We start from the raw sequence: 21,697 nt of genomic DNA, 5'->3' as shown, positions 1-21,697 counted from the left end.
CTTTAAGTGCCTCGCGTCACGGAGACGTCATAAACCGTTCTTTATCACTGTAAGAATGAGTTCTCACGACATCTGGCACTTCAGAATTTCGTAGCAATTTGGGATATCAGAAAAGTTTATTAATTTTACACCATGCCGAGGAAGACACTTGGGATAGATAATCTGCAACAGGTTTCGCTTTTATATGCCGTTCGACTGACGCCGATTAAGTCTACCATTCTGCAGTAATCATACGTCGCACTCAATATCCACTGCGCTCATTCGGAGAGCACTCTTATCCGGGCGTCCGTTAGAATGGCTGTAACGTCGTTTCACAATCGAATATTCGGCATGGTCCAACGGGACGATCTCCCCAGGATTCCTTGAGGACCCGTGCTGATGCAAGCTCCTCGGCGCACACGACCAGCAGAGTATCCTCTTCAGATGACGGTTAAAGTTCGCGTCCGTGAGACCGTAAATGAATGGGTTGATGACGCTCGTCGCGATCACCATCAAGTCCGTGATGTCCATAGCGATTGAGTCATGGATACCGATTGGTTCTCCCTTGTAATTCAGGTATGCAATGTAGACATTAAACCCCCACCAAGCGCCCCATGTCAGTGAGAAGAGGAAAACGACGTACGCAACCATGCGCAGTACGCGGATCTTGCGTTTGAATTCCCAGCGCGTAAGGTGGTTTGATTCGCCGCTGACCTCTTGACCCCGTCGAACAGCGATGATGATGAAGACGTAACAGATGCCGACAGTGGCGAGAGGGAGAACGTAAGCGACCGCTGTGTTGACGATCACGACGAGGAGCCAAGATAACGGAGAGTTGGGGGTTTTCATGATCGGGTGTACGATGGGAAGAATGAAGGAGACTGCATGAAAAGAGAGAATAATTATCAATTGTGAAATAGGCAACAGATCGATTAGAACGAACAATAGGGGCACATTCAAGGTGAGTATTCCCGTCAGCATCTTTTCATTCAAGACAGTTTCATTTGTTATGATTGTAGTAGACGAACATCTGACTTATAGCTTATTGTATCTGTAAATTAGGTAGGCCTTATTGAATTTGTTAAGCTATCATAGGATCCGCCGAGGTGGCATTAATAAGTGTTCAAATTATATGCTGTCTTTGGCTTATCGTGTACATTAACATTTATCAATTATCAGCCATATCAGTTGGTGAAACGGGGGTGGGGGTGGGATAGCCCTATTTACCCGAAGTTGTAAATAACTCTCTTGCCCCTCTTTCACCTTTGTGCAGACATTTTCCCATAATTATTCTCGCTTGTCATATTGCTGGTGAGAATTATTGATAATCCACGGGAAGGGGGGGGGGGTATTTTTTCTCTCTTTGCTTGCCAATCATTTCTTAGTCATCATAGCCATTTATGGCGACAATTAGAACCATTTGGCATTGCGGACATTTTTTCTCTGTTTTCGTGTCAGATATATTATTTGCCAAAGAAATACTCCCAGATATAGTATATTTTTATTCGATGAGGATCGCCTTTTCGGTTTTGCTTGTGAAAATGTATTTGCCAATCTAATGGTGCAATCATCCTCTGTACACTTACCTATCCAGATGACAGCCGTTGCAATATGAGCTTTGTAAAAGCTTTTCTTCGAACGCGATTGCAGAGGATGGCCAATGGATTGAAAACGATCGATAGCTAGCGCCACCAAGAGTCCAGATGTAGCCAATATTGTCACCTGAAAAAAGAAGTTGGGTGTAGACAAATACGATTCAGTCAATGTTGATTCACGAAATGCGCTAATTCTTCCTTAAAATAAAAAAGGCCTTTACGATAAGTTAGGTCACTGCGCTTCCTCGCAACTAATGTTCCCACCCTGATAAATAAATATTGATTCAAATAAAGAAGGAAGCTAATATGAGAGAAGGTGAGACATTTCTGTATATTTCATTTTGCAATAATATTTGTCATCAAGAACCTAGTTTTGTTTGGCAGTCGCAGAACATTTTAAAGATAATTCAGTTTCAAGTTAATGAGGCTTCATAAAAAGTTTTCAATAACAGCAACGAAACAAGCGAAACAGAACAAACAAAGATTTTGCAAGCAACCATTAGACCAACAGAATCAACTTCAACACAACTCACCGTAAGGGCATAAACGGAGATCAAAGGCATAACTCTCAACTCACTTCCCATTCTGATAAATACTCCATGGTCAACGATCACGGCCAGACCGAATGTTGCCAGGAAAATGATATCCCGGATGGCTAGATTGGCGACGAATATATTACACACACTGTGCATATCCTTCTTGGGTACGATGTAGACGATGAGAGCGTTGCCGACCACGCCTAGTAGGACACATATACATGAAACGACTAGGACGGCGACCTCGAACTGTTGTATATGGGGGTCGATATCGTAAAGCGTGTCATTGCTTGAACATTGGAATATCGTGGCGTGCATACAAGCCATTGTAGATTTTTGAGACAAATGCAGACGGTCTTAGAAGAATGTTCTCAACACTTCCAAAGCACGGTGATCAACATCCATCAATATATGATCATGATAAACTTTCATAGAAAAGGAATCTAAAAAGAGAGTCTTGTTTGCGTCATCCGCTAAAAAATGCAGTGAGGCCAATTTTTATCAGATGAGTAAGTCCATATGCAATAAGATAATTACAATCGACCGTAAATAATAAATGAAAGCAATCTAGTCGCAGGATATCACTGTTAAATCCAACTAAACTTACGTCAACCAAACATCAAGCACGGATGTTGAAAACTCACTTGTGAGGGTAGGTAGGTATGTATAGGCCAACAATCAAACTCGAATCTCGCGACAAAAAAATGCTTAGGGTCTCTTTCGGTAGATCCGTCTTAAGTTGTTTATTGCGCATTTGAATCCACAATGTCATCACTTTGTTTACAGAATACAACATTCACGTGTATGTCGTGTATGTAATAAACTTTTATATATCTGTTGATGGGAGTAGTTACATAGAGATACGGTACCCTCACATTTTCAAAGGCTGGGTATCGATTACTGGTACGAAAAAAAAAAGTTCACCTCCGCTGGTATAGATCAAGGATGTGCCTTAAATTTCCTTGTATCAATCAGAAGATTATCCATGAATACGAAAATATTATAATTAATTCCAGGAATACGAAGGAAGGAACCACACCCTTAGAATACATCAAAACAGGACGTTCATGGAATTAGCTTTACCGTCTAAACCATCAGGTGTCGTGGCCACGTGGTCTAAGGCGCCCGAATACACCATGGAAGTCTGCGATTCGATTTAAATGCAGCATGAACATGTTTTATGCATTATTTAAACAACTTGTGGACGTGTTAAAAAACATCAAATTTTTTTCTGGCGTTTCCAATGGACGGAGCAGGGAACAATCATACTTTAGTTTCCTTTTCTTGGGGGCATAGTTCTCTATAATGTGAAAATTGAAAACAAAAATGATTTTCAAAACTTTTATATATGTCAATATTCCCAACAGTATTCTTTTTTCCATTCTTAAAATAATCAAATGATACTGTTGACGAAGAAAGAAAGATACATTGTTGACGAAGAGAGAAATATATATTGTTGACGAAAGAAGAGAGAACTATTGTTTGATATGTTTGAAATACTGATGCCAAACGAAAATGTAATATCATTGAAAGAATAAATACATAATGCATGTTTTCTTTTTTTTCTTCGTCAGCAATATTTAAATAAGTTTAATGCCGTCATCATCTTTTAAGCAATGTGTCTTTTTCCTTTCGTCACAAACCCATTAATCAATATTTTTCTCTCTCTATCCATCATCAATCTTTTGTCTCTCCCTTCGTCACCAATCTTTTAAATAATGTTTCTCTCCCCATTCGTCACCAATCTGTAAACAATCTATCTATTCGTCACCAATCTTTTGAGCAACATTAATCTCTCTGTCCCTTCGTCATCAATCTTTAAACAGTATTTTTCTCTCCTTTTGTGACCAATACTTCAAACATATTCTCTCTCTCTTCGTCACCAATATCCCCTTCGTCACTAATCTCATGAACAATATTTCTCTTCAATTTCGTCACTAATATTTCAAAAAATATTTCTCCCTATCTTCGTAAGCAATCTTTTAATCAATTTTTCTCTTCCCCTTCGTCAGCAATTTTAGAATGAACGTTTTCTTCCATTTCGTCACCAATCTCTTAAATAATATTTCTCTCTCTCTTCGTCATCAATCTTTTGATAAACTTTACTCTCTCTCCCTCTTTTCTCTATTTGTCACCAATCTTTTGACCAATATATATCTGTAGCTCTCTTCGACACGAACAGTCTTACTGTATGAATTAGACTGACAAACTTTCCGGACAGCTTGCACGTAACTTTATAAAGTTTTCTGTGAAACCTTCATCTATTCGTTACACATGAATCTCAGTGAACATAACGTTTAAACACTGATTGAATTGCGTCTTCAACGTAAATGTCTTTATGCATATATTCAAAGCAGAGCGAAAATCGCAAATCAAATTGTTGATTAATAGAATCTTATAAAATTGTACACTGTACCAGTGCTACATTTGCTCTGGTCATGTGACTTTGAAGTAGTAATTATCAGCTGATTATTACGATCGGAATATCACGCAGTCTAAATACACAACAATTATATGCAATAAATGATAACTAATTTTCTTTCGAATATCGTTTTGTTATCACAACCTACATATTGTTAGAAACAGATGAGTACATTCACACTATGCAAATATGCCTACTCGATTAATATTAATTTAGATTTTGTAGTTTGAGATGTACGGCTGTCATATGGCTCATTGTATGTACAAATTTCAAACTTTTGTATATATATATATAATGTTATTAGTGTGACATGTCATGTATTATCATTTCGAAATCTGATTGATTGATAATTTTCTTGATAATGATTGTTTTGAAGTAAAGAAAACATATAAAATTAAAGCTGTAAACATTGAAACTTATCATAATTAATGCTGCTTTTAGGATGTCCTTACAAAGAGTGGTGTTGTATTGTGTGTTAGGGCATGTACATGCCTTCAAAATCTTTCCTTGAATATTTTGTGTGTTCTACATATTTTCTTTCAAGCTTCACACTGAATTATAACACCATAATACCACTCATGGATATACCATACAGCAATACAATGTTTTAATGTGATTCGTGAAAGTGAAGGGGTTAAGACAAACACTTTCGGGTCTCGAAGTGGATATTTAATCCATACATGCCAGCAATAAAGACCATTGCCTTGGTAGCCGGACACCGTCTTACTGGTACACAGGGCAAACAAATTGTTTGAAACAACAAAGATACACGTACATAAGGACTGGTGGCGACAATGTATTCATACTGCCATCGCTGACGTCAGTCACACGAAATAAAATATATATGTTGTTAGTTCAATGACTCTGATAGACCCATGTCAAATAATTGACAACCTTTATGCAAATGGACTTTCAAAACTGTCAATTTTTTGTAAAAAAAATAAATTAGAATATATTTAAAGTACATTGTTTTATATAGTTGGTTAAAAACAACAAGTGCACACCTAGTTACCAAGAATGCAAATAGCATTTTCATTTATTTAAATGCAGGATAAAAGATCATTGTCGATTAAATGCCTTGGTCAGGGGCATAAGTGCCGCGGCCGGGAATCGAACCCCGGACTTTCCATGAATAATCAGGCGCCTTAGCCCCTTTGTTTCTATTACTTTGAATCGCTTTCACGCATAATACGAATGCGGCTTTGAGCAAATATTTTCCATTCGTATTCGAATGGATGAAACAAAAACCAATACATAACAGTAAAACTTTTGACGATTTATTTTCAAGACCAATTTTGTGAATATTTGTTTTTAAGAATGAATTTTATCTATAAATATTCGTGTAGCAGTATCATCTTGCATTCCCATTCCACAAATATGCATTGACTGTCGAGTCGTTTTTACTTCTGGATTTATTTTCTTTTTTTAGCAGATTTGAATTTCACCGATCGCCCTAACTCGTTATTGCATTTAAAGAAAATCGAACATTTATTTAAAGGAAATACATTAATTTTGTAATTGCAATTCGGAAAGCTTACAAGCAAAGAAAATACCCTGAAAACTCCAACCCAGGCCACAAGCAGAAAACAAGGAAAGGAAATGCAGTTATTCTTATTTTGGTATGGATCATGGCCAAAAAGTTTTTCATGTAAAATCGCCAAAACATCTCCAAAAACAACATTTTATTTCATATCGCCCATACCGTAGCAGTTTTTACATGTTTAGAACATGCACAGTCATATGAATCAGTAATAAAATGGAATAGCAAACAATACATACGATATATGAAGTACGACTTCCTTTTTTTTGGTTGGGGTTCTGTTAATGGAATTTTATTACTTTTCCATTTTGTTTAATGTTCAGACGTATAAACAGATTTCGCCAAACAAAGTGCATCCGTATGACCCGTCACAATTCTTTTAACGACTTTGGACAAATTATTGAAAAGTAGGAAATTTCAGTGATCATTATAAGAAGTAGGAATTCGCACCATCATTAGGCAGAACTCACTGTATTAGCAGATGATGACGTCACAATATAAGTGCTATCCCTGTCCATGGTTCCTCGTCTTTGTGGCGCCGAATCTGCGAACGGATGGAAAATTATTTGGATCAGATGCCGATGAAAATCCGGCGTGAGCATTCCATAAATGACCGGATTCAACGCGCTATTGACCGCGCACCCGATGCGCGCAAAAATTTGCACCATGACGTCATGGAATAACTTTTCCACGTGATCTTCTTGCGATCGAGGGCTCGTGTGATTGACGTACAGGCCGTAGATGAGCCAGAATCCGCGCGCGATGAGAAAAGTGAACACTAACATATTGACCATTCTGAGCATGCGCATGTTGCGTTGTTGCTGCCATCGCGCCACGCGACCGCCTTCGACCATCTCACGCTCGCGCACGGATCGATAGATGGCGATATGACAGATAGCCATGGCGACGATGAGGAGAGAAAAGAAGAACGCAGCTTGGTACAGGGAGATGCCCTCGGCGATGACGTGGGTAGTGAGATCAGATTCCAAAACAGCAACGATGACACCCCAAAAGAGAGAAACTGTTGGATGAAAAAAAGAGAACGATCACTTTGTAAACATTAAACGCATTTTGGCAAAATAATAGTTTCAATATTCAGGATGATTGTGATTAGAATTTTTTCCATATTGCTATTACCCTGATTACAACAGTATAAATCGTGGAATGACGTCATCGACATGTTATCCCATATTGATTGGTAGACAATTATTTTTCCGATTGGGAAATAAGATACATCAAACATTATGCCCGGACAATAGTTACCTTCATTTTCTTTGCAATACGTTCTAATAATACGCAGACATGAAACAAGTCGCTACTGATTGTGCTCGGGGTATAAGATCGCCAATTCAAAGTCTTTTGGGAGTGATGTATATTACCGTCACTTGCAATGATTTTAGCGCCATTATGATAAAGCATATGATATCTGGAGTATGGCAGGAATATCTACTTCTGCTCTTTCGGTTGGTGGTAATTCCTCTCGATGATTTACTACCAGTGTGAAATCACAGATAGGCGAATATTGTTGACCATGCCTCCCAAAGCAGTCGATGTACTAAACTATACCCAGTCAGTCAATAACGGTTTAAATTATTGCATTTGTGACCAATAAGGGCGCTGTATTACCCAGGTGAATTGCAAGAGATATATGTTCAATTAAACTATACTGATACATTCGCGGATTATACCACTTTAAATCTTTAAACATTAATTGAAAGGTAGTTATATGAACTGAAACATGTACCTGCTTCTAATTAAGAACAATAAGATATGCAGATGTGCTGCTATACAGTGCGTCCCACAAAAAACGAAACCGAGATTTATCGATGATTTATCATAACTTAATCACAAATACAATAGACAAAAGACCTACCATTTTAAAGCTTAGAATCTCCTCTTTCATCTGGAATTACTTAAATTATTTCTCATTCACGCATTAGAGATCAAAAATAATTTGAAAAGGGGATTCCAAAAAGTCACTTGGCGGGCCGTATCTTGGTTTTAAAAGAAAACCACATTTTTAAAATGCTCAATATCTGCTCTTTAATTTGATACCTCAATTACATAAAATGGTCAAAGAATAACAAAGTTATGGTTATTTGAAATAAGGCTTGAATTTCAATAATTTCATAAAATAAAGAGGTTTTACATGCTAGCGTTCAAACTCACTCGACGCTCCGTTTTGTTGACGATCAGCCATGCATTAACTCTTTTGTTACCGTGCGATAGCTTCTGTGGGAAACTGGTGAAAACACATTTATTTAATAAAATTATGGAAATAAAGCATTGTTTCGAGGGATCATAACTTTTTTACTTCTTGACCATTTTTTGTGATTAAGGTATCAAATAAAAGAGCAGATATTGAACTTTTTAGTCATATGACTTTTTTTAAAATTTAGATACCCCCGCCAAATGAGTTTTTGGCATCCTTTCTTTGAATTGTTTTTGCTCACGCATGCGTGAATAGAGAATAATTTAAGTAGTATCAAATGAAAGAGGGGATTCTAAGCTTTACGTTGGTAGGTCATAAACCATCACTAAACCTCGGTTTCGTTTTTTCTGGGACGCACTGTATAGGTGCTGGGACACGCACCCTAACACGATTTTCATGTATTGAAAAAAAAAAAGATTTTAAAAAAAATATTGAAAAGGAGGTCTGGGTCATATGCCCCTTTAATTTAATTGAGGACAATTACGTCACTGCTTGGTCATCTATCCCGCCCCATCAAAATACCTTGGCGCCGTCATATGCATACCTGTCCAAACAATAGCTTGCAGAATATTAGCGTTCTTGACTGTGCGTCGTTTCTTGTTCTCCAATGGTTTAACTATCGCCAGGTATCGCTGGAAGGCCAATGCCATCAGGGTCCCACAAGAGGCCGTGAATGTTAGCTGATATAAAACAGCAGAAGAAAAGAAAAAATGTTTCGTTTTGAAAAATATAAATTATGAACTATTTTGTTTCAGCAATAGAGAGCGAGTTGAAGGGGGGGAGGGGGTGAACCCAAAGATTGACACATTCAAGATAAATGATGTGTTTTGGAAAGCCAGATAATCAGTAATTATAGAGACACCAAGATCACGAGTTATTGATAGTTGGATTTAATTTCATCTTTTGGCGTTTTAAAGCCACCATCCTGGTGGCAAAATTCTTTATCTGCGTCACAGACTGTGAATGAAGCATCCCGGATATTGTTTTCATCTATTATTTTATTTAAATATTGTAAAAATCACACTTGGTCCATGGAACTTTGAATCGTGTCATTGAAGTATGTTTTAGACTGAATAAATAATGAATCAAACAAGTAGTAAATATATAGGGGGCCTATATACCGTTTGAACGAAGATGATGCCGGCCGACTGGCTCGATGATATATTCAGAAAAATATCGTGGTAAGCGATCACACCCATTCCGACAACATCGACCACGCTGCAGACGCAGAGGAATAGGATGTCGATGACGGCAAGATTGACGACGTGCACGTTATGGACCGTGATCATCTTCGGTTTCGTACATACGATGTAGACGATTAGGAGGTTGCCTACCAGACCGAAGAGGATGATGATGACCATGCAAGCGAAAGCAATGGTCGACGTCGTGTGCAATCGTTCGGCGAGTTCATCAGGGAGACTCGACATCGAAAAGTTGCACGAGATCGATAAGAAAACACGTGAGCAATCTGCCATTGTAAACGATTTTCCGTCGAATCGGCAGCAAAAGATAAGACTGCAAAGATGTATTTCAGTCTTTACATAAAACACCAATGCAATCGGTTAGCGAAAAAAAATCAATTTGATTCAATCAATCTAACCATTCCAGTCTGCTATCGCTTACATTACAACCGATATACCAGAGTAAAGATAATTAGGTAGGCCCATGCGTTTGATATGCGAACAAAGCTTGCAGGGCCTATGTACCAATATTTTAAATTCCGCTTCCTGCTATTTCACGAGAAATTTTCTCCAAATAGCGGCTCTCAATTAACAGACAAGTCAAAGCAGTATTTTTTTTTACCTCCACTGGGTTCTGCCTAGGTAGTCTCTTCTTTCTTTATATCACAAGGATACGTGGATCGCGTGTCAGACAAGGATGTAATCTGGAATGAAAATATTAGGTTGGAAATTAATACGGGGGAGATTAGGTATTTTCCTTTATTTCTTGTGTAAAATATAACGGCTATAAATCATAGACGGTATTATGGAATAATTATACACATTTTTTTTCGTGAGCTGTGGTAAACTAACATCAAATACTCGTAGTGTACGCAAATGAATTTAATTCCTGTAATCATGCTAGTGGCAGTGCTCTTGTAATACAATTAGACAAAATACCAATCTTTCTATTGGTCGTGTTTGATTGGTTTGTAATTCCACATTATTAGGCACTTGTTTGATAATCAACCTATTTTCTCAAAAAGTATTAAAATGATTAAAATCGTCTATCTTTGTGCTCGAATTAATCTTGACTTTGGTTTAGACTATTTTGTAATGAATCATCATCACAGTCGTTTCTGAAGGTAAAGATCCATCATATTCATTTACATTGCATTTCAAGGGGAAAGATAATAAAGTGGACATTTATTCATTCCTAACTTAAATAAAAAAAAAGTCGGAACAGTGTCCCGTTTCCCCCTTCCTTAATCTGGCTACTCCCGACAGTTAATGTACCAGCGTATTTACTGACCTATTATTCTTATATTTCGATTCAATGCGGCTTTGAACAATCAACAATACACTCTCTATAATGAAAAGGGTCAGTATAAGAAATAAGAGTATTAAAGCTTGTGTATAGTTTTGGTAAATCCACCAAAATGCACCTATCACTATTCCAATGCATTGCTAGCTAATATGAATGGATATGCCCTATAACAGTTATGATGTGGAGGATATGAAATGAAAATGTGTTTTACAGGATAAATTTTGCGATTTTACATGGAAATTTAACTTGATCGGGTCACCCGATCAAATTAAAATATCTGTGTGTTTTTGTCTTTCAATTAAATCCTATTCCAAATCATGGAATGGGCTGAAACTTTCAAGATATGTTCTTTGTCTGTAACTTTTGGATATCTAATCACTAAATTTAAATCTGATAAGTGCTTGAATGCCCATTTTTTAAAATTTAAAACAAGCATCGCCGAGAGAGGGCGCTATATATCCAAGATTTGAATATTTGAAATTTTCTCAGAGAAGTGCAGTTGGAAAAATATCTAACAGTCTCTACGCTTCAGTAAGACTGTCATATTAGATGATATTCGATTATCAATCACATTATTGACCCTTTACCAAAGCTATACACAGGCTTTAAAAAAACCCACCAATCTATTTACTAAGATACTCAGCTTTTTGTTCTTATTATCTGATATTGACGGCTGACATCTGACAAATAAGGATCAAACTAATCAGTTGTGTTGCGGCTTGCAATTTTGAAAGTGTTATTTCAAATGCTGGAAACAAAAATTCTTTTTGATCAATACCATTCAGATAGTTATTATGGCAATACTGGTAATTTCTCCCCACCCCTTCTCCCCCCCCCCCTTTCTCTCTCTCTTTCTCTTTGCACGCACTAGCACATTATCGCACGGTTCGCACCCTCGAAAGAGTGACAGTCGGTGGTATACAGTGCATTACCTGCCCAGAAGTTGAATTTAATATTTCATTTCCCCATGGGAGTTATCTTTTTCAACAAGGGAATACATTTTGCTCGAAGCACATGAAGCGCTGAGGGAAAAGATTGCCAATATTCGGCACAATGTAATACAATTAAATATAAATGAGATTAAAAAAATTCAACAATAAAAACAACGAAAAGGGGCAAAAACAATGAGGAACGAGCTACTTGAAGGTTTTGTTTTTAGAGAACCATTTTTAATTCATCAATTACATTTTATATCATCAAAATTCACAACGTACAACGTACAAAAAGCAGCATTCATTGCAATTTCTAAATTGCAACATATGTTAATGCAAAATGAAATACAAAACACAACAACAGATACTCAATGATACATGCAGTGAAAATAATAATCAACAGAGAGAAGAGTTGGTCAGACCAAATCAAATTTACAAGAGGATTTAATCCTCTTGTTTGACAGAATAAAATATTGTGCAGCATTTCTTTCACAAGATCGATTTTTCAGTTATATGCTGAAGCATCCTAAAATGATTGTCTAATAAATCAATTATATTTATAAATCATTGTATCATTATTATTATTTTTATTATGAAACAAGATTACAGAGTAATCTGTCATGATGAGGATCATAATTATTACACGAGGGCAGAAGCGAGAGACAACAAAAAAAATAACACGAATGATTCATAACGACATTTTTTTTCTGCCATAGAACTTGTCCCCCGTCACATAAAACTCATTGATTAGTAAGTTATGAAGCTAATTTTTATCATTGATCATACACAGTATAGTCAATGTGATCAATCGTACAGATCAGCATCAGAATCAATCATTATTCTTTATGTTAGTGGGCCCTGGAGTAGGTTAACGATGGTGTAATACCGTTTTTGTACATGGTTTGCCTAAACGCATCCGCACACCTTACAACTGGTCCACGATCCGATTATGGGACAAATCGCGCTTTGCTTATTTTCCTGAAATTGTGAATAAAATGTACCTTGGTTTTTGCAGTTCAAATTAACTGTAAGAATGCTAATATAAGAATTTGGAATATCTTACAAGCTTTTATTTCGGAGTAAATGTCAAATCGGTTTTAAATCTTTGGCAATCGTACGATTGATAATGACGTAATTACGACCGGACATTCAATTCGCTTTTATTCCGATAAGGATGGTGGCACAGTCATAGATTTGAAAATAGTATTCGTACGATGACTCAGAATTTAACACAGTAAGATGTTCCATGTTTAAAACATTCACATCAAATTTTATCAAATTTTATTCTAAAATCGAGTCCCAGACCAGTCGTAAGATGTACGGTTGTCTTTTTAGACCTGCATTTAGATCTACGCTTGATTTATTTTGTTCAATGTTATATGGCGCTTCAGGATTTTTTACCCATCTTACAGCCGTGTCAGGGAGGGGGGGTCGATCGGGGGTGAAATATCCACCCCCGTCGAGAAGATCTCGGCCATCGTTGGCGCGTTCACCACTATAATGTACACTTTATTCACACAATGATAATCTACCATTTTTTTTAGTTAAATAATCAAGAGAAATTGCTAAATGGTCTCAGTCATCAAACAGAGACCATCAGCATATTAATTTAAAGTTCAAACACCAAAGTGGATAAACTGGCATTCATATAGGAAAATTGCACCCATTATTTCAGCCTAGTCTCTTAACAATTTCACTACACATCTATAAAGCTTTATATAATAACACCGTAAATATATAAACTTTTAATCATTAAATGCGTTTAAATGAACTTTTGCTACAAATGTTTACAATTACAAAGTAATTTCGTTCATAAAATAATAAAACAAACTTTGTGAGGTCTCTCATTTTCATCAATGTTCCCTAGTTAATCATCGAAAGCACCATTATTTTCACACAAAATCATTCAATATCTGATAATCTGATATGATTATTACGAAAATATTATACAAAAGCAAAGTAATACAAATTTAGTCCAATTGTAGTCGTTGATTTCAGGCCACAATTCCATCTTTTTGTGCCTCGGCTGCAGCCACCATTCCACTGAAGATAGAATTTGGATTGCTTCGTAAGGTAGAAGGGGAATCGAATTCAGCAACCTGTGGGGGAGAAATGGACAATGAAGACTATAGTTACAAAAAAATATACATCACGTAATGAATTTTAGGACTTCATATCGAAATTTCTGTATATTCTTGATTTCAATCACAGAGGTAAATAAATGTGCATTTCCCACATTGTAAAGGAAAACCCTAACAATCGTAATGATAATTTTACTAATGATATACACACTACTACTATAATATAACTATACTACTACTACTACTACTTCTACTTCTACTACTACTACTACTACTACTACTACTACTACTACTACTACACTGCTTAATGTGAGTAACTCCAATAAGAATAGAATTGTTTAATTACCCTTCCATCGTCCATGACGAGTATTCTATCTGAGTCGAGTACTGTATTAAGTCGATGCGCTATAGTAAGAGTGGTACAGTTACTGAATGCTGTTCTTATCGTTTGCTGTATCAGGCTATCAGTGTCAGTATCAATGGCTGCCGTTGCCTCATCCAAGAATAAAATCTAAGTTTGGAAATGAAAATAGGTACAACTGCAAATTGAAAAAGGGTAAAATATAAACATTTCATTCTAAAGAATTCACAGACTCCCATTTCCTAGAGCTTAGAAATGTTCACAACTCAAAACATAATTTTAATCGAACTTCTCTATTTTCTGATTGTGTGAATTTCATGACCAATCACAAAAGAAATAATCCATGTCAAGTACCTATTTTGTTTACCTCAATTCGGACGTTCAATCTCTTATACTTGGTTTTATTTATTTATTCATTTATTTATTACTTCTTTATTTACTTGTTTGGCTAGATACATGTATTTATTTTTAACCATGACACGTACAAATTGTTGGAGCAATACCTATAACGTTCCTATCATCTAAGAATTTTTTTAAAGCTGATTAATATTCACTTTTTATAAAGTTTGGAACGATAAAATAAGTTAAATGAAATATTGTTAAAAGTTACTTACGACTCGATACACCCTTACTAATAATTTTTGACATCAATATTTTTACGGGTATATTTCAAAATATGTATTTATTGCAAATGAAGAAATAAGTTACTTTTGCAATGCCCTAAACAAAAAAAATCACATTCTTCATTTGGATCAATACCTTGCTATTTCGAAGAAGAGCCCTGGCCATACACAGAAGTTGCCTCTCTCCAACAGAGAAGTTATCTCCCCCCTCGGTAACGGGAGCTTCTAACTGATGATCGAGAACACTAATCTAAAAGAGACAATATAAAAAATAGACGAAAATGTGTTCATTAATATGATTTCCAATATTACCCCCTCCGCGGAGGTTCGGGGTGAGAAAACTAAATTTGATATCTCAATCGAAACCTCACCGACAGACACTTTCATTCATAAAAATTATCATGGCAATCATATTTTCGACCAGGTAAAATGCTAAGGAATCAAATTTAATACAACTTTTTCCCCGAGAAATTTAAAACAAGAAAAGACATGGCTCGCGAAAAAGATAAAGTCATGTGATATGAAAATAAACAAAACTTTACTACAAAATATAAAAAATAAAAACAATTATTTATATTTTCAACAAAACCCTACCTTATCTTTCATGTATGCCTGCTCCAGGGCCTCCCATAATTCCTTATCACTTCGCTCGTTAAACGGATCCAAATTGTACCTTTGATAAAAACATAAATATTAAAATGATTATCAAAAAAGACACAAAGTTTTGATAAGCGAGGGAAATTTTATCTAGTTATTTCATCATTATACTTTGCAACAAGTTTCTTTGAACATCTGACTGCTAGACCCCATTCTATTCCCATATTTCGCTTGCACCCTCTAAAGGTTGTAATTGGTTATTTATTTAAAAAAATAGAACGTGAATTTCCCCCTTGCTTGCTTCTCTAGCTCGTGGCCCTTTTCCCAGAGAAACCATGAGCTTATACAGAACACCACGAAAGCTCGGCTCGATATCCAGTCCAACCTCGTATAGCGCCTCTTTGCAATGCTTTGTTTCGGGTACAAAGCACTTCATAATCTGCTTCGGATGCTGTTCACTCAACAGCGATATCATTTCAAAAGAGACAAGTTCAGCGATAAAAACACCCCAAGCAGTGGGCTTTCAAGAACGATTATTAATGCCGCAGGCGTAGCTGTGCTGGACAAAATAATATTGAAAGTCGTCTACCTGACAGTCCCGATGAAGAGTACTGGGTCCTGAGGAATGATTGAAATCTTAGATCGTAGGTCGGTAAGGCCAATCGTACTGATGTCGAGACCGTCAATGGTTATCAGACCGTCATCGGCTTCTACGAGCCTGAACAACGCCACGCTGATCGTTGATTTACCTGTAATAATGAATTGATATCGAAATCGGTGAGATAGCTTTAAATGTTTGCTTGAAGCGCGTATTCGAGATGTCGGACTCTGTATATTGTTTCATTTGGGCTTGCTTTTAAATCAACGGGGAGAATCAAACCATTATTATTTCATTTGCAAGTACCAAGTGCCTACTGCAAAAGGGAAGCTTTAAAGAGACAAAGGAAGTAGCAGGAAAACAAGGATAAGATGAAGGAGGAAGAGAAAAAGTAGAGCAAGAAGAAGAAGATGGGGAGGAGGAGCAAACAGAGGAGGAGATAAAGAATAAGTAAAGGAAAGAAAACAAAGAACAGAAAATGAATGAGGAGATTTAGAAGAAAAAGGAGTGGTCGTTTTTTGTTACGGGTAAGAGTGCACCTATTTCTTTTCTTCACTTTCATAAGAGGATGATTAGGCATTGTCCTGTCTGGTACATTGAAATCTGTACCGGCATTTTCTGTTATATCGGTTTTGCATTGATTCGGATGCTTCATTCGTGTTTGATAAGAGGTGATAGCTCATTTGGAAACCTGACATATGAATCGTGATGTCATATTACAACAAAAAAAATTTAAGGTTTAAGAACGACACAGATGAATGTGTTCTTACCTGACCCGGTGCGACCAACAATGCCAATTTTCTCCCCGGCCCGAATCTTGCATTTGACATTCTTTAGAACCAGAGGGAGCTCTTCACGATATCTCATCCGATAGCTGTCGAATCGGATTGCACCCTCACTTGGCCAGTCCTTGGGAGGTCGGTTATCCGGCACCACTTCCGGTCCCTCATCCTCGAGGGACTTTGAAAGAAGAGAGAGAGATAGATTAAGAGACTTACGTCATGTATGACTTGTTCACCAATTTTACTAACATCAAACATAAAGATATTTACAAGTAAGCCCATGCCTGTGTCTGTATCAATATATTTTTTTTCAAATAAAGACAAATTGTAACATTTTAATTGAGGGAAATCAAATATTGGGGACCTTTTCCTCTAAGCCTATAAGAATTTCAGTTGTGAGAGGTATCGAAGAAACGATCAATTCCAAACCCAAATGCTTCTTTGTGTTTTATACTTGATCAAAGATCGGAAGTTACTAATTAATAAAGAAGACACTCTACGAGGTATACACTTACCCTGTTATATTCAAGTATTCTTTCTGCCGAGAAGAATCTTCCTTCCGTCTCAGCCAGTGTGCTCATTAAAAGCTGGAACATACCGGTCAACTGGAGGTTGCAAGAAGAAATGAGTAGTTTCCATGGTAATGAATAGTTCTATTGAAATACCCACGCGTACCAAATGAAATCAGGTGTGACTTAATAAATTTATATTGCACCCCGTAAATTATGCTTATTTCTGGTTGATGCTCAGGATAAAGTATCAACGAAAATAATAAAATGAGAATTAAAAAAAAATCATCAAAATTTACTTGTTTGTTGCAAATTTAAAGGAGGGGGAATGCACAGTGTCCAACAAACTCTTTAACTTCTATCAAAAGTATACAACATCTTTCTCTCCCTTTCTCACTTTCACTAAGCCCAATCGTGATCATTTTATTTTTACTTTGCTTTACTTTTTACCCCAACCCCGTAAAAAAAATCTTGGACAACAAGGGGTGTGATGAAAATGGGTAAAAAGAATTGGGATGAAATTGAAACACTTACGATAATGAGATGCGATGAAATAAAATGAAATGAAATGGAAGAAGCACATGGCCCATTGGCAATGCCCATCTAAATAGCATGTAAGAGGGCAAGTTCGCGAGGGCAGATGTCATCAAGGAAAGCTCTGGCAAGAATGAAAATGGGATGGGCCCCCGGCATGATTAAGAAGAAAGAAATGAAATGAAATGAAACGAGAGAAACACTGCATTTAAATGATTTGAAAAAAGGATTGATCTTAAGACATTATCAAGAACCTACCTGTATCGCGTACGAGATTGCAAGTCCAGCAGTCGACGTCGCAAGAGTACCTTTGGTCAGGACGGCCATGAGATTGGTCCCGGTGACGATCAGGACGACGAGGATCTCGAGTCGAGCTCCCGCCCATCGACTGGCCATACGAAACAACATCATCGGATGGGCGTTGACATCGAGAAGGTAGATGAACCTAGAGAGACGATTAGATCAGTGTGAAATCAATTCACGATAACATCCCGCTTTTATAGAGCGCTTAAGTTCATCGGAAAGACGTCTCTAAGCGCTCTCCAAAATAACCCCGGTCATCGGATCCTATCATCCTGGCATGCCCCTACATTATGTATGGCCTTTTTCCACTACCTAGCGAGCATTCCAATAAACCTAAACCTCAATTGCTACGTACACTACAAACGCATTCAAATCCTACTGGGTACCCATTTAACACTTGGGTGGAGAGTGGCAAAGTGTAGATTGACGCCTTGCCAAAGGACGCTATGAATGCCGTGGGGGATTCGAACACACGAGCCGAAAGTCAGAACCGCTACACCAAGACGCTTCCAATTGAATATTCAATGAAACATTGGTGTACACCATTGACAAAATTTCCGTTTGTATATAGACCACTAAGTGTTTCAAATTTTTTTCAATGTAAAGCAAGTGACAGGGTCACGGGAACGATTTTCTATGGGGGTGCTGACGTAAATACGACAAGCACAAAAGAAAATAAATCACTACAATATGCATATGGAGGAAATTTTGGTCCCGAAAATTTGACAAGCAAAGGGATTCACTACACAATGTTGGTAATTTTTGTTACATTTATCCATTTTGTCACACCTATCAGAATTCCAGGGGGTGCTGCCTATGGAGAATAACCTAACCCTCTTCACAAGGCCAGCCTAGTGACGGGCTTCCTGATCTGTAGGAATCTATTTCTGACAAGGGTTTTGCAATGTTCCAAGTTGCCAAGAGCATTTGCAATTACGTTAGTATGTAGGTTTTTTCAATGTACCGTTGTAGGAAGCTAGAAAATCACAATGGACTGAAGTAGGCCTAAAATGGCGGAGAAAAACTTTTCCTTTAAAGTAGCCATTAATGGCGAATCTTAATCAGATAAATGCTCCTTTATGTTCAGTAAGGTTCGCAAGAAATTAATTTGTAAGTTCATTTTGGATTCATCCAGAACAGTGGCGTAGACAGGTCCTTAGACCTGGGGGATGATCCCTAGCTGGGTCACATATATATATATATATATATATATATATATATATATATATATATATATATATATATATATATTATATATATGTATATACACATATATATATATATATATATATAATTAATATATAAATATAAAGAATGAAGGAAGGAGATAACGTACTCGATAAAAACAAAATATCATGGGCCAAAGCAGACTAGTTAAAGATAACAAAATAACACGATCTGCCTCATGGATTATCTCGTGTGTCTTTTAATCACTTTGCTTTCATGCTTTCAGCAATAAACAGGGCATCCAGTAATAAACAAACTTCCTTGCACATTTTTCATGGCAGTAATCTTTTGTTTGATTAATGACAATGAGTAAAGTTGATCATAAGAGAAATGTCATTTGTCGGATGTCTAGTTATCATCTTGGTCATGACAGTCCTGCTAAACATGATCTAGAATAACTAGTATTCCTTATTCTACTAGTATAGTAGTATACTCTTTTAAAAGTAGCGATATTGTTAATGATCAAACGAATGAATCAACAACTAAAGGAATAAACAAATAAACAGCCAAATAACTAAAAAATATCAATTACAATTATAGTAATAGGGGTAAAACAAAAAAAGCTCAACATTATATTTCTTATCCACGTGCAGATATGCGGACACTAAAATGATAAGCACACTCTGTTTAAAATTACCATGATTACAAAGGCTTGATTGAATTAAGTATGGAAATGAAATAAACCTCACCGGGTTGTCGGAAGTAAACTGTATAGATAATTTTTATCGCGTAAATGCGCGAGATGATTATGTTTTTTGTCAAAGGTCCGACAATGAACACGCTGAGGGTCGAGTTAGGCTTGTTCTGTGATCTTAGACCATAAATTAATCTTATCCATGGATTGATTCAATCTGCCTTCGTGAATTAAGGCATGTCTATATATTGGATGATTCTACCTTCTTTGAAAAGCGCAAAGTACTCTGAAAAAATTAGTGAAATAGTTCACTCTTTAAGGAGTGAATATATGAAAGAGTGAATATTGAGTGAAAAAACCTCGGATATCACTGAGGCCATCCAAAATTTGCACTTTCATTCCAGAATCATTCATTTACTAATTCGCTCCTTAGAGACTGAAAATTTTTACCTTTCCTTTGCAAAGTAGGGGTTGAGGACATGGCCAGCAGGGAAAAGGGTCAGTGTATGTGTATAGGTAATTTCTTATTAATTCGTTTGAACAGTGTTAATGTGTTATGAAAGCAATTGCTCTGAAAGGGAGTGATTAAGCGACACTTTCTTAAATCTGTAATGAAATATTTTGAACTTATCTCCTTTGCAAATACACAATTATTACAAGGAAATGTACTTGGTGAAACTCTGAATAACGATCCTTAAATGTATAATATGACGTAAGACAGTTGTTATTACTTAAAACTTGCAAGTTGTAAATGCATTATAAGATGATTGACTCTGAATAAAAGTCCAATTTTGATCATGTTTGTCATTGCTGTACGTTATGATTATTACTGCTATTATTATTGATTGATTTTAACTAGCATTCATTGCTTTATTACTGTATAGTTTTGCTTCTTCCCCCACAGAAACCTGGGGGGGATGATTGTACACACCATCCCCCCCCACCTAAAATTCTGGGGGGGGGATGCATCCCCCCCGCTATCTACGCCCCTGATCCAGAACTATGTTTATCTTATCTGAAATTTGACGTCAGTAGTATAAGGATGTCTATGATGTCATGACGTCATCGTCCATTTATGGACGATGACGTCACGAAGTGACGTCATGAAGCCACGCCCCCAGCATGACGTCACGAAGTGACGTCATGAAGCCACGCCCCCAATCTCTGACGTCACGAAGTGACGTCATGCAGATGACGTCACGAAGTGACGTCATGTTTATGACAGCATAGAGGGGCGATATTGCGAAAGGGTAGGGTAGACATGCCTGGACGGGAAGGGGTATATGACACCATAGAGGGGCGATATTGCGAAAGGGTAGGGTAGACATGCCTGGACGGGAAGGGCTATAAATAATGTATTACAATAAGAGGGTAAATTTAGCATGCAAGAAAGCTGTCTTTATAAAGAGGGGGAGAACACCATCGTTTTATACATTCATTCAGCAACATACACGACAGCGTACGAATATAATTACGGCTGAGCCAGAGAACTCTCAAGATGTCTCCAAAAACTGTCGAAAAAGAAGACCAGGAATGGTGTCAAATATTCCAGAACCAGGTGGAGAAGGCAGACCTGCTCTTGGTCATCGAATACATAACGATCGTGGAAGTATTCAGGGACCTGGCAAAATATCCCAGCACGTGGATAGAAGACATGGTCAAGGACAATCCTCAACTGAAAGTTCACCAGGCTGTACAATACCTGGACCCTCAAAAGGTGGCTCAATATTACCCTCATGTTGCGA

General features: G+C 37.0%; 3 protein-coding genes across 4 annotated transcripts in view; all 3 read right to left on the bottom strand.

The window, feature by feature from the left end:
* Positions 1-92: 92 nt before the first annotated feature.
* LOC121429664 (somatostatin receptor type 4-like) lies at positions 93-2,900 on the bottom strand. Its single transcript, XM_041626815.1, has 3 exons — positions 2,108-2,900; positions 1,566-1,701; positions 93-860 (listed from the first exon to the last, which is right to left on the bottom strand). Exons 1-3 carry the CDS (start codon positions 2,435-2,437, stop codon positions 229-231), a joined length of 1,098 nt encoding a protein of 365 aa, XP_041482749.1. The 5' UTR covers positions 2,438-2,900; the 3' UTR covers positions 93-228.
* A 3,571-nt stretch (positions 2,901-6,471) lies between these two features.
* Positions 6,472-10,138, bottom strand: LOC121430005 (allatostatin-A receptor-like). Its single transcript, XM_041627274.1, has 3 exons — positions 9,406-10,138; positions 8,829-8,964; positions 6,472-7,093 (listed from the first exon to the last, which is right to left on the bottom strand). Exons 1-3 carry the CDS (start codon positions 9,757-9,759, stop codon positions 6,528-6,530), a joined length of 1,056 nt encoding a protein of 351 aa, XP_041483208.1. The 5' UTR covers positions 9,760-10,138; the 3' UTR covers positions 6,472-6,527.
* A 2,466-nt stretch (positions 10,139-12,604) lies between these two features.
* LOC121429715 (multidrug resistance-associated protein 5-like) overlaps positions 12,605-21,697 on the bottom strand; it is a 47,064-nt gene continuing 37,971 nt past the window's right edge. For both annotated transcript variants that reach the window (XM_041626904.1, XM_041626905.1), the window contains exons 22-29: positions 18,047-18,233; positions 17,261-17,350; positions 16,734-16,923; positions 15,955-16,114; positions 15,363-15,441; positions 14,905-15,018; positions 14,131-14,295; positions 12,605-13,802 (exon numbers count right to left, since the gene is read on the bottom strand). In XM_041626904.1, the coding sequence (XP_041482838.1) occupies positions 13,698-13,802; positions 14,131-14,295; positions 14,905-15,018; positions 15,363-15,441; positions 15,955-16,114; positions 16,734-16,923; positions 17,261-17,350; positions 18,047-18,233 (1,090 nt within the window). In that variant the 3' untranslated portion in view covers positions 12,605-13,697. The remainder of the gene's footprint in view (positions 13,803-14,130; positions 14,296-14,904; positions 15,019-15,362; positions 15,442-15,954; positions 16,115-16,733; positions 16,924-17,260; positions 17,351-18,046; positions 18,234-21,697) is intronic.

Source organism: Lytechinus variegatus, chromosome 16 (genome assembly GCF_018143015.1).
Source record: "Lytechinus variegatus isolate NC3 chromosome 16, Lvar_3.0, whole genome shotgun sequence".
Lineage (NCBI taxonomy): Eukaryota > Metazoa > Echinodermata > Echinoidea > Temnopleuroida > Toxopneustidae > Lytechinus > Lytechinus variegatus.
Note: the sequence above shows the minus strand (reverse complement) of the source record. Positions and strands in the feature narration are given on the sequence as shown.

What these genes read in the sequence shown, in the direction of transcription:
- LOC121429664 (XM_041626815.1), bottom strand. Translation starts at nt 2,437, where the DNA reads ATGGCTTGTATGCACGCCACGATATTCCAATGTTCAAGCAATGACACG. An exon ending in TCTCCGTTTATGCCCTTACG is followed by an intron (nt 1,702 to 2,107) that starts GTGAGTTGTGTT and finishes TTCTTTTTTCAG; the next exon opens with GTGACAATATTGGCTACATC. An exon ending in AACGGCTGTCATCTGGATAG is followed by an intron (nt 861 to 1,565) that starts GTAAGTGTACAG and finishes CTTTTCATGCAG; the next exon opens with TCTCCTTCATTCTTCCCATC.
- LOC121430005 (XM_041627274.1), bottom strand. Translation starts at nt 9,759, where the DNA reads ATGGCAGATTGCTCACGTGTTTTCTTATCGATCTCGTGCAACTTTTCG. An exon ending in GCATCATCTTCGTTCAAACG is followed by an intron (nt 8,965 to 9,405) that starts GTATATAGGCCC and finishes GTTTTATATCAG; the next exon opens with CTAACATTCACGGCCTCTTG. An exon ending in GCAAGCTATTGTTTGGACAG is followed by an intron (nt 7,094 to 8,828) that starts GTATGCATATGA and finishes TTCATCCAACAG; the next exon opens with TTTCTCTCTTTTGGGGTGTC.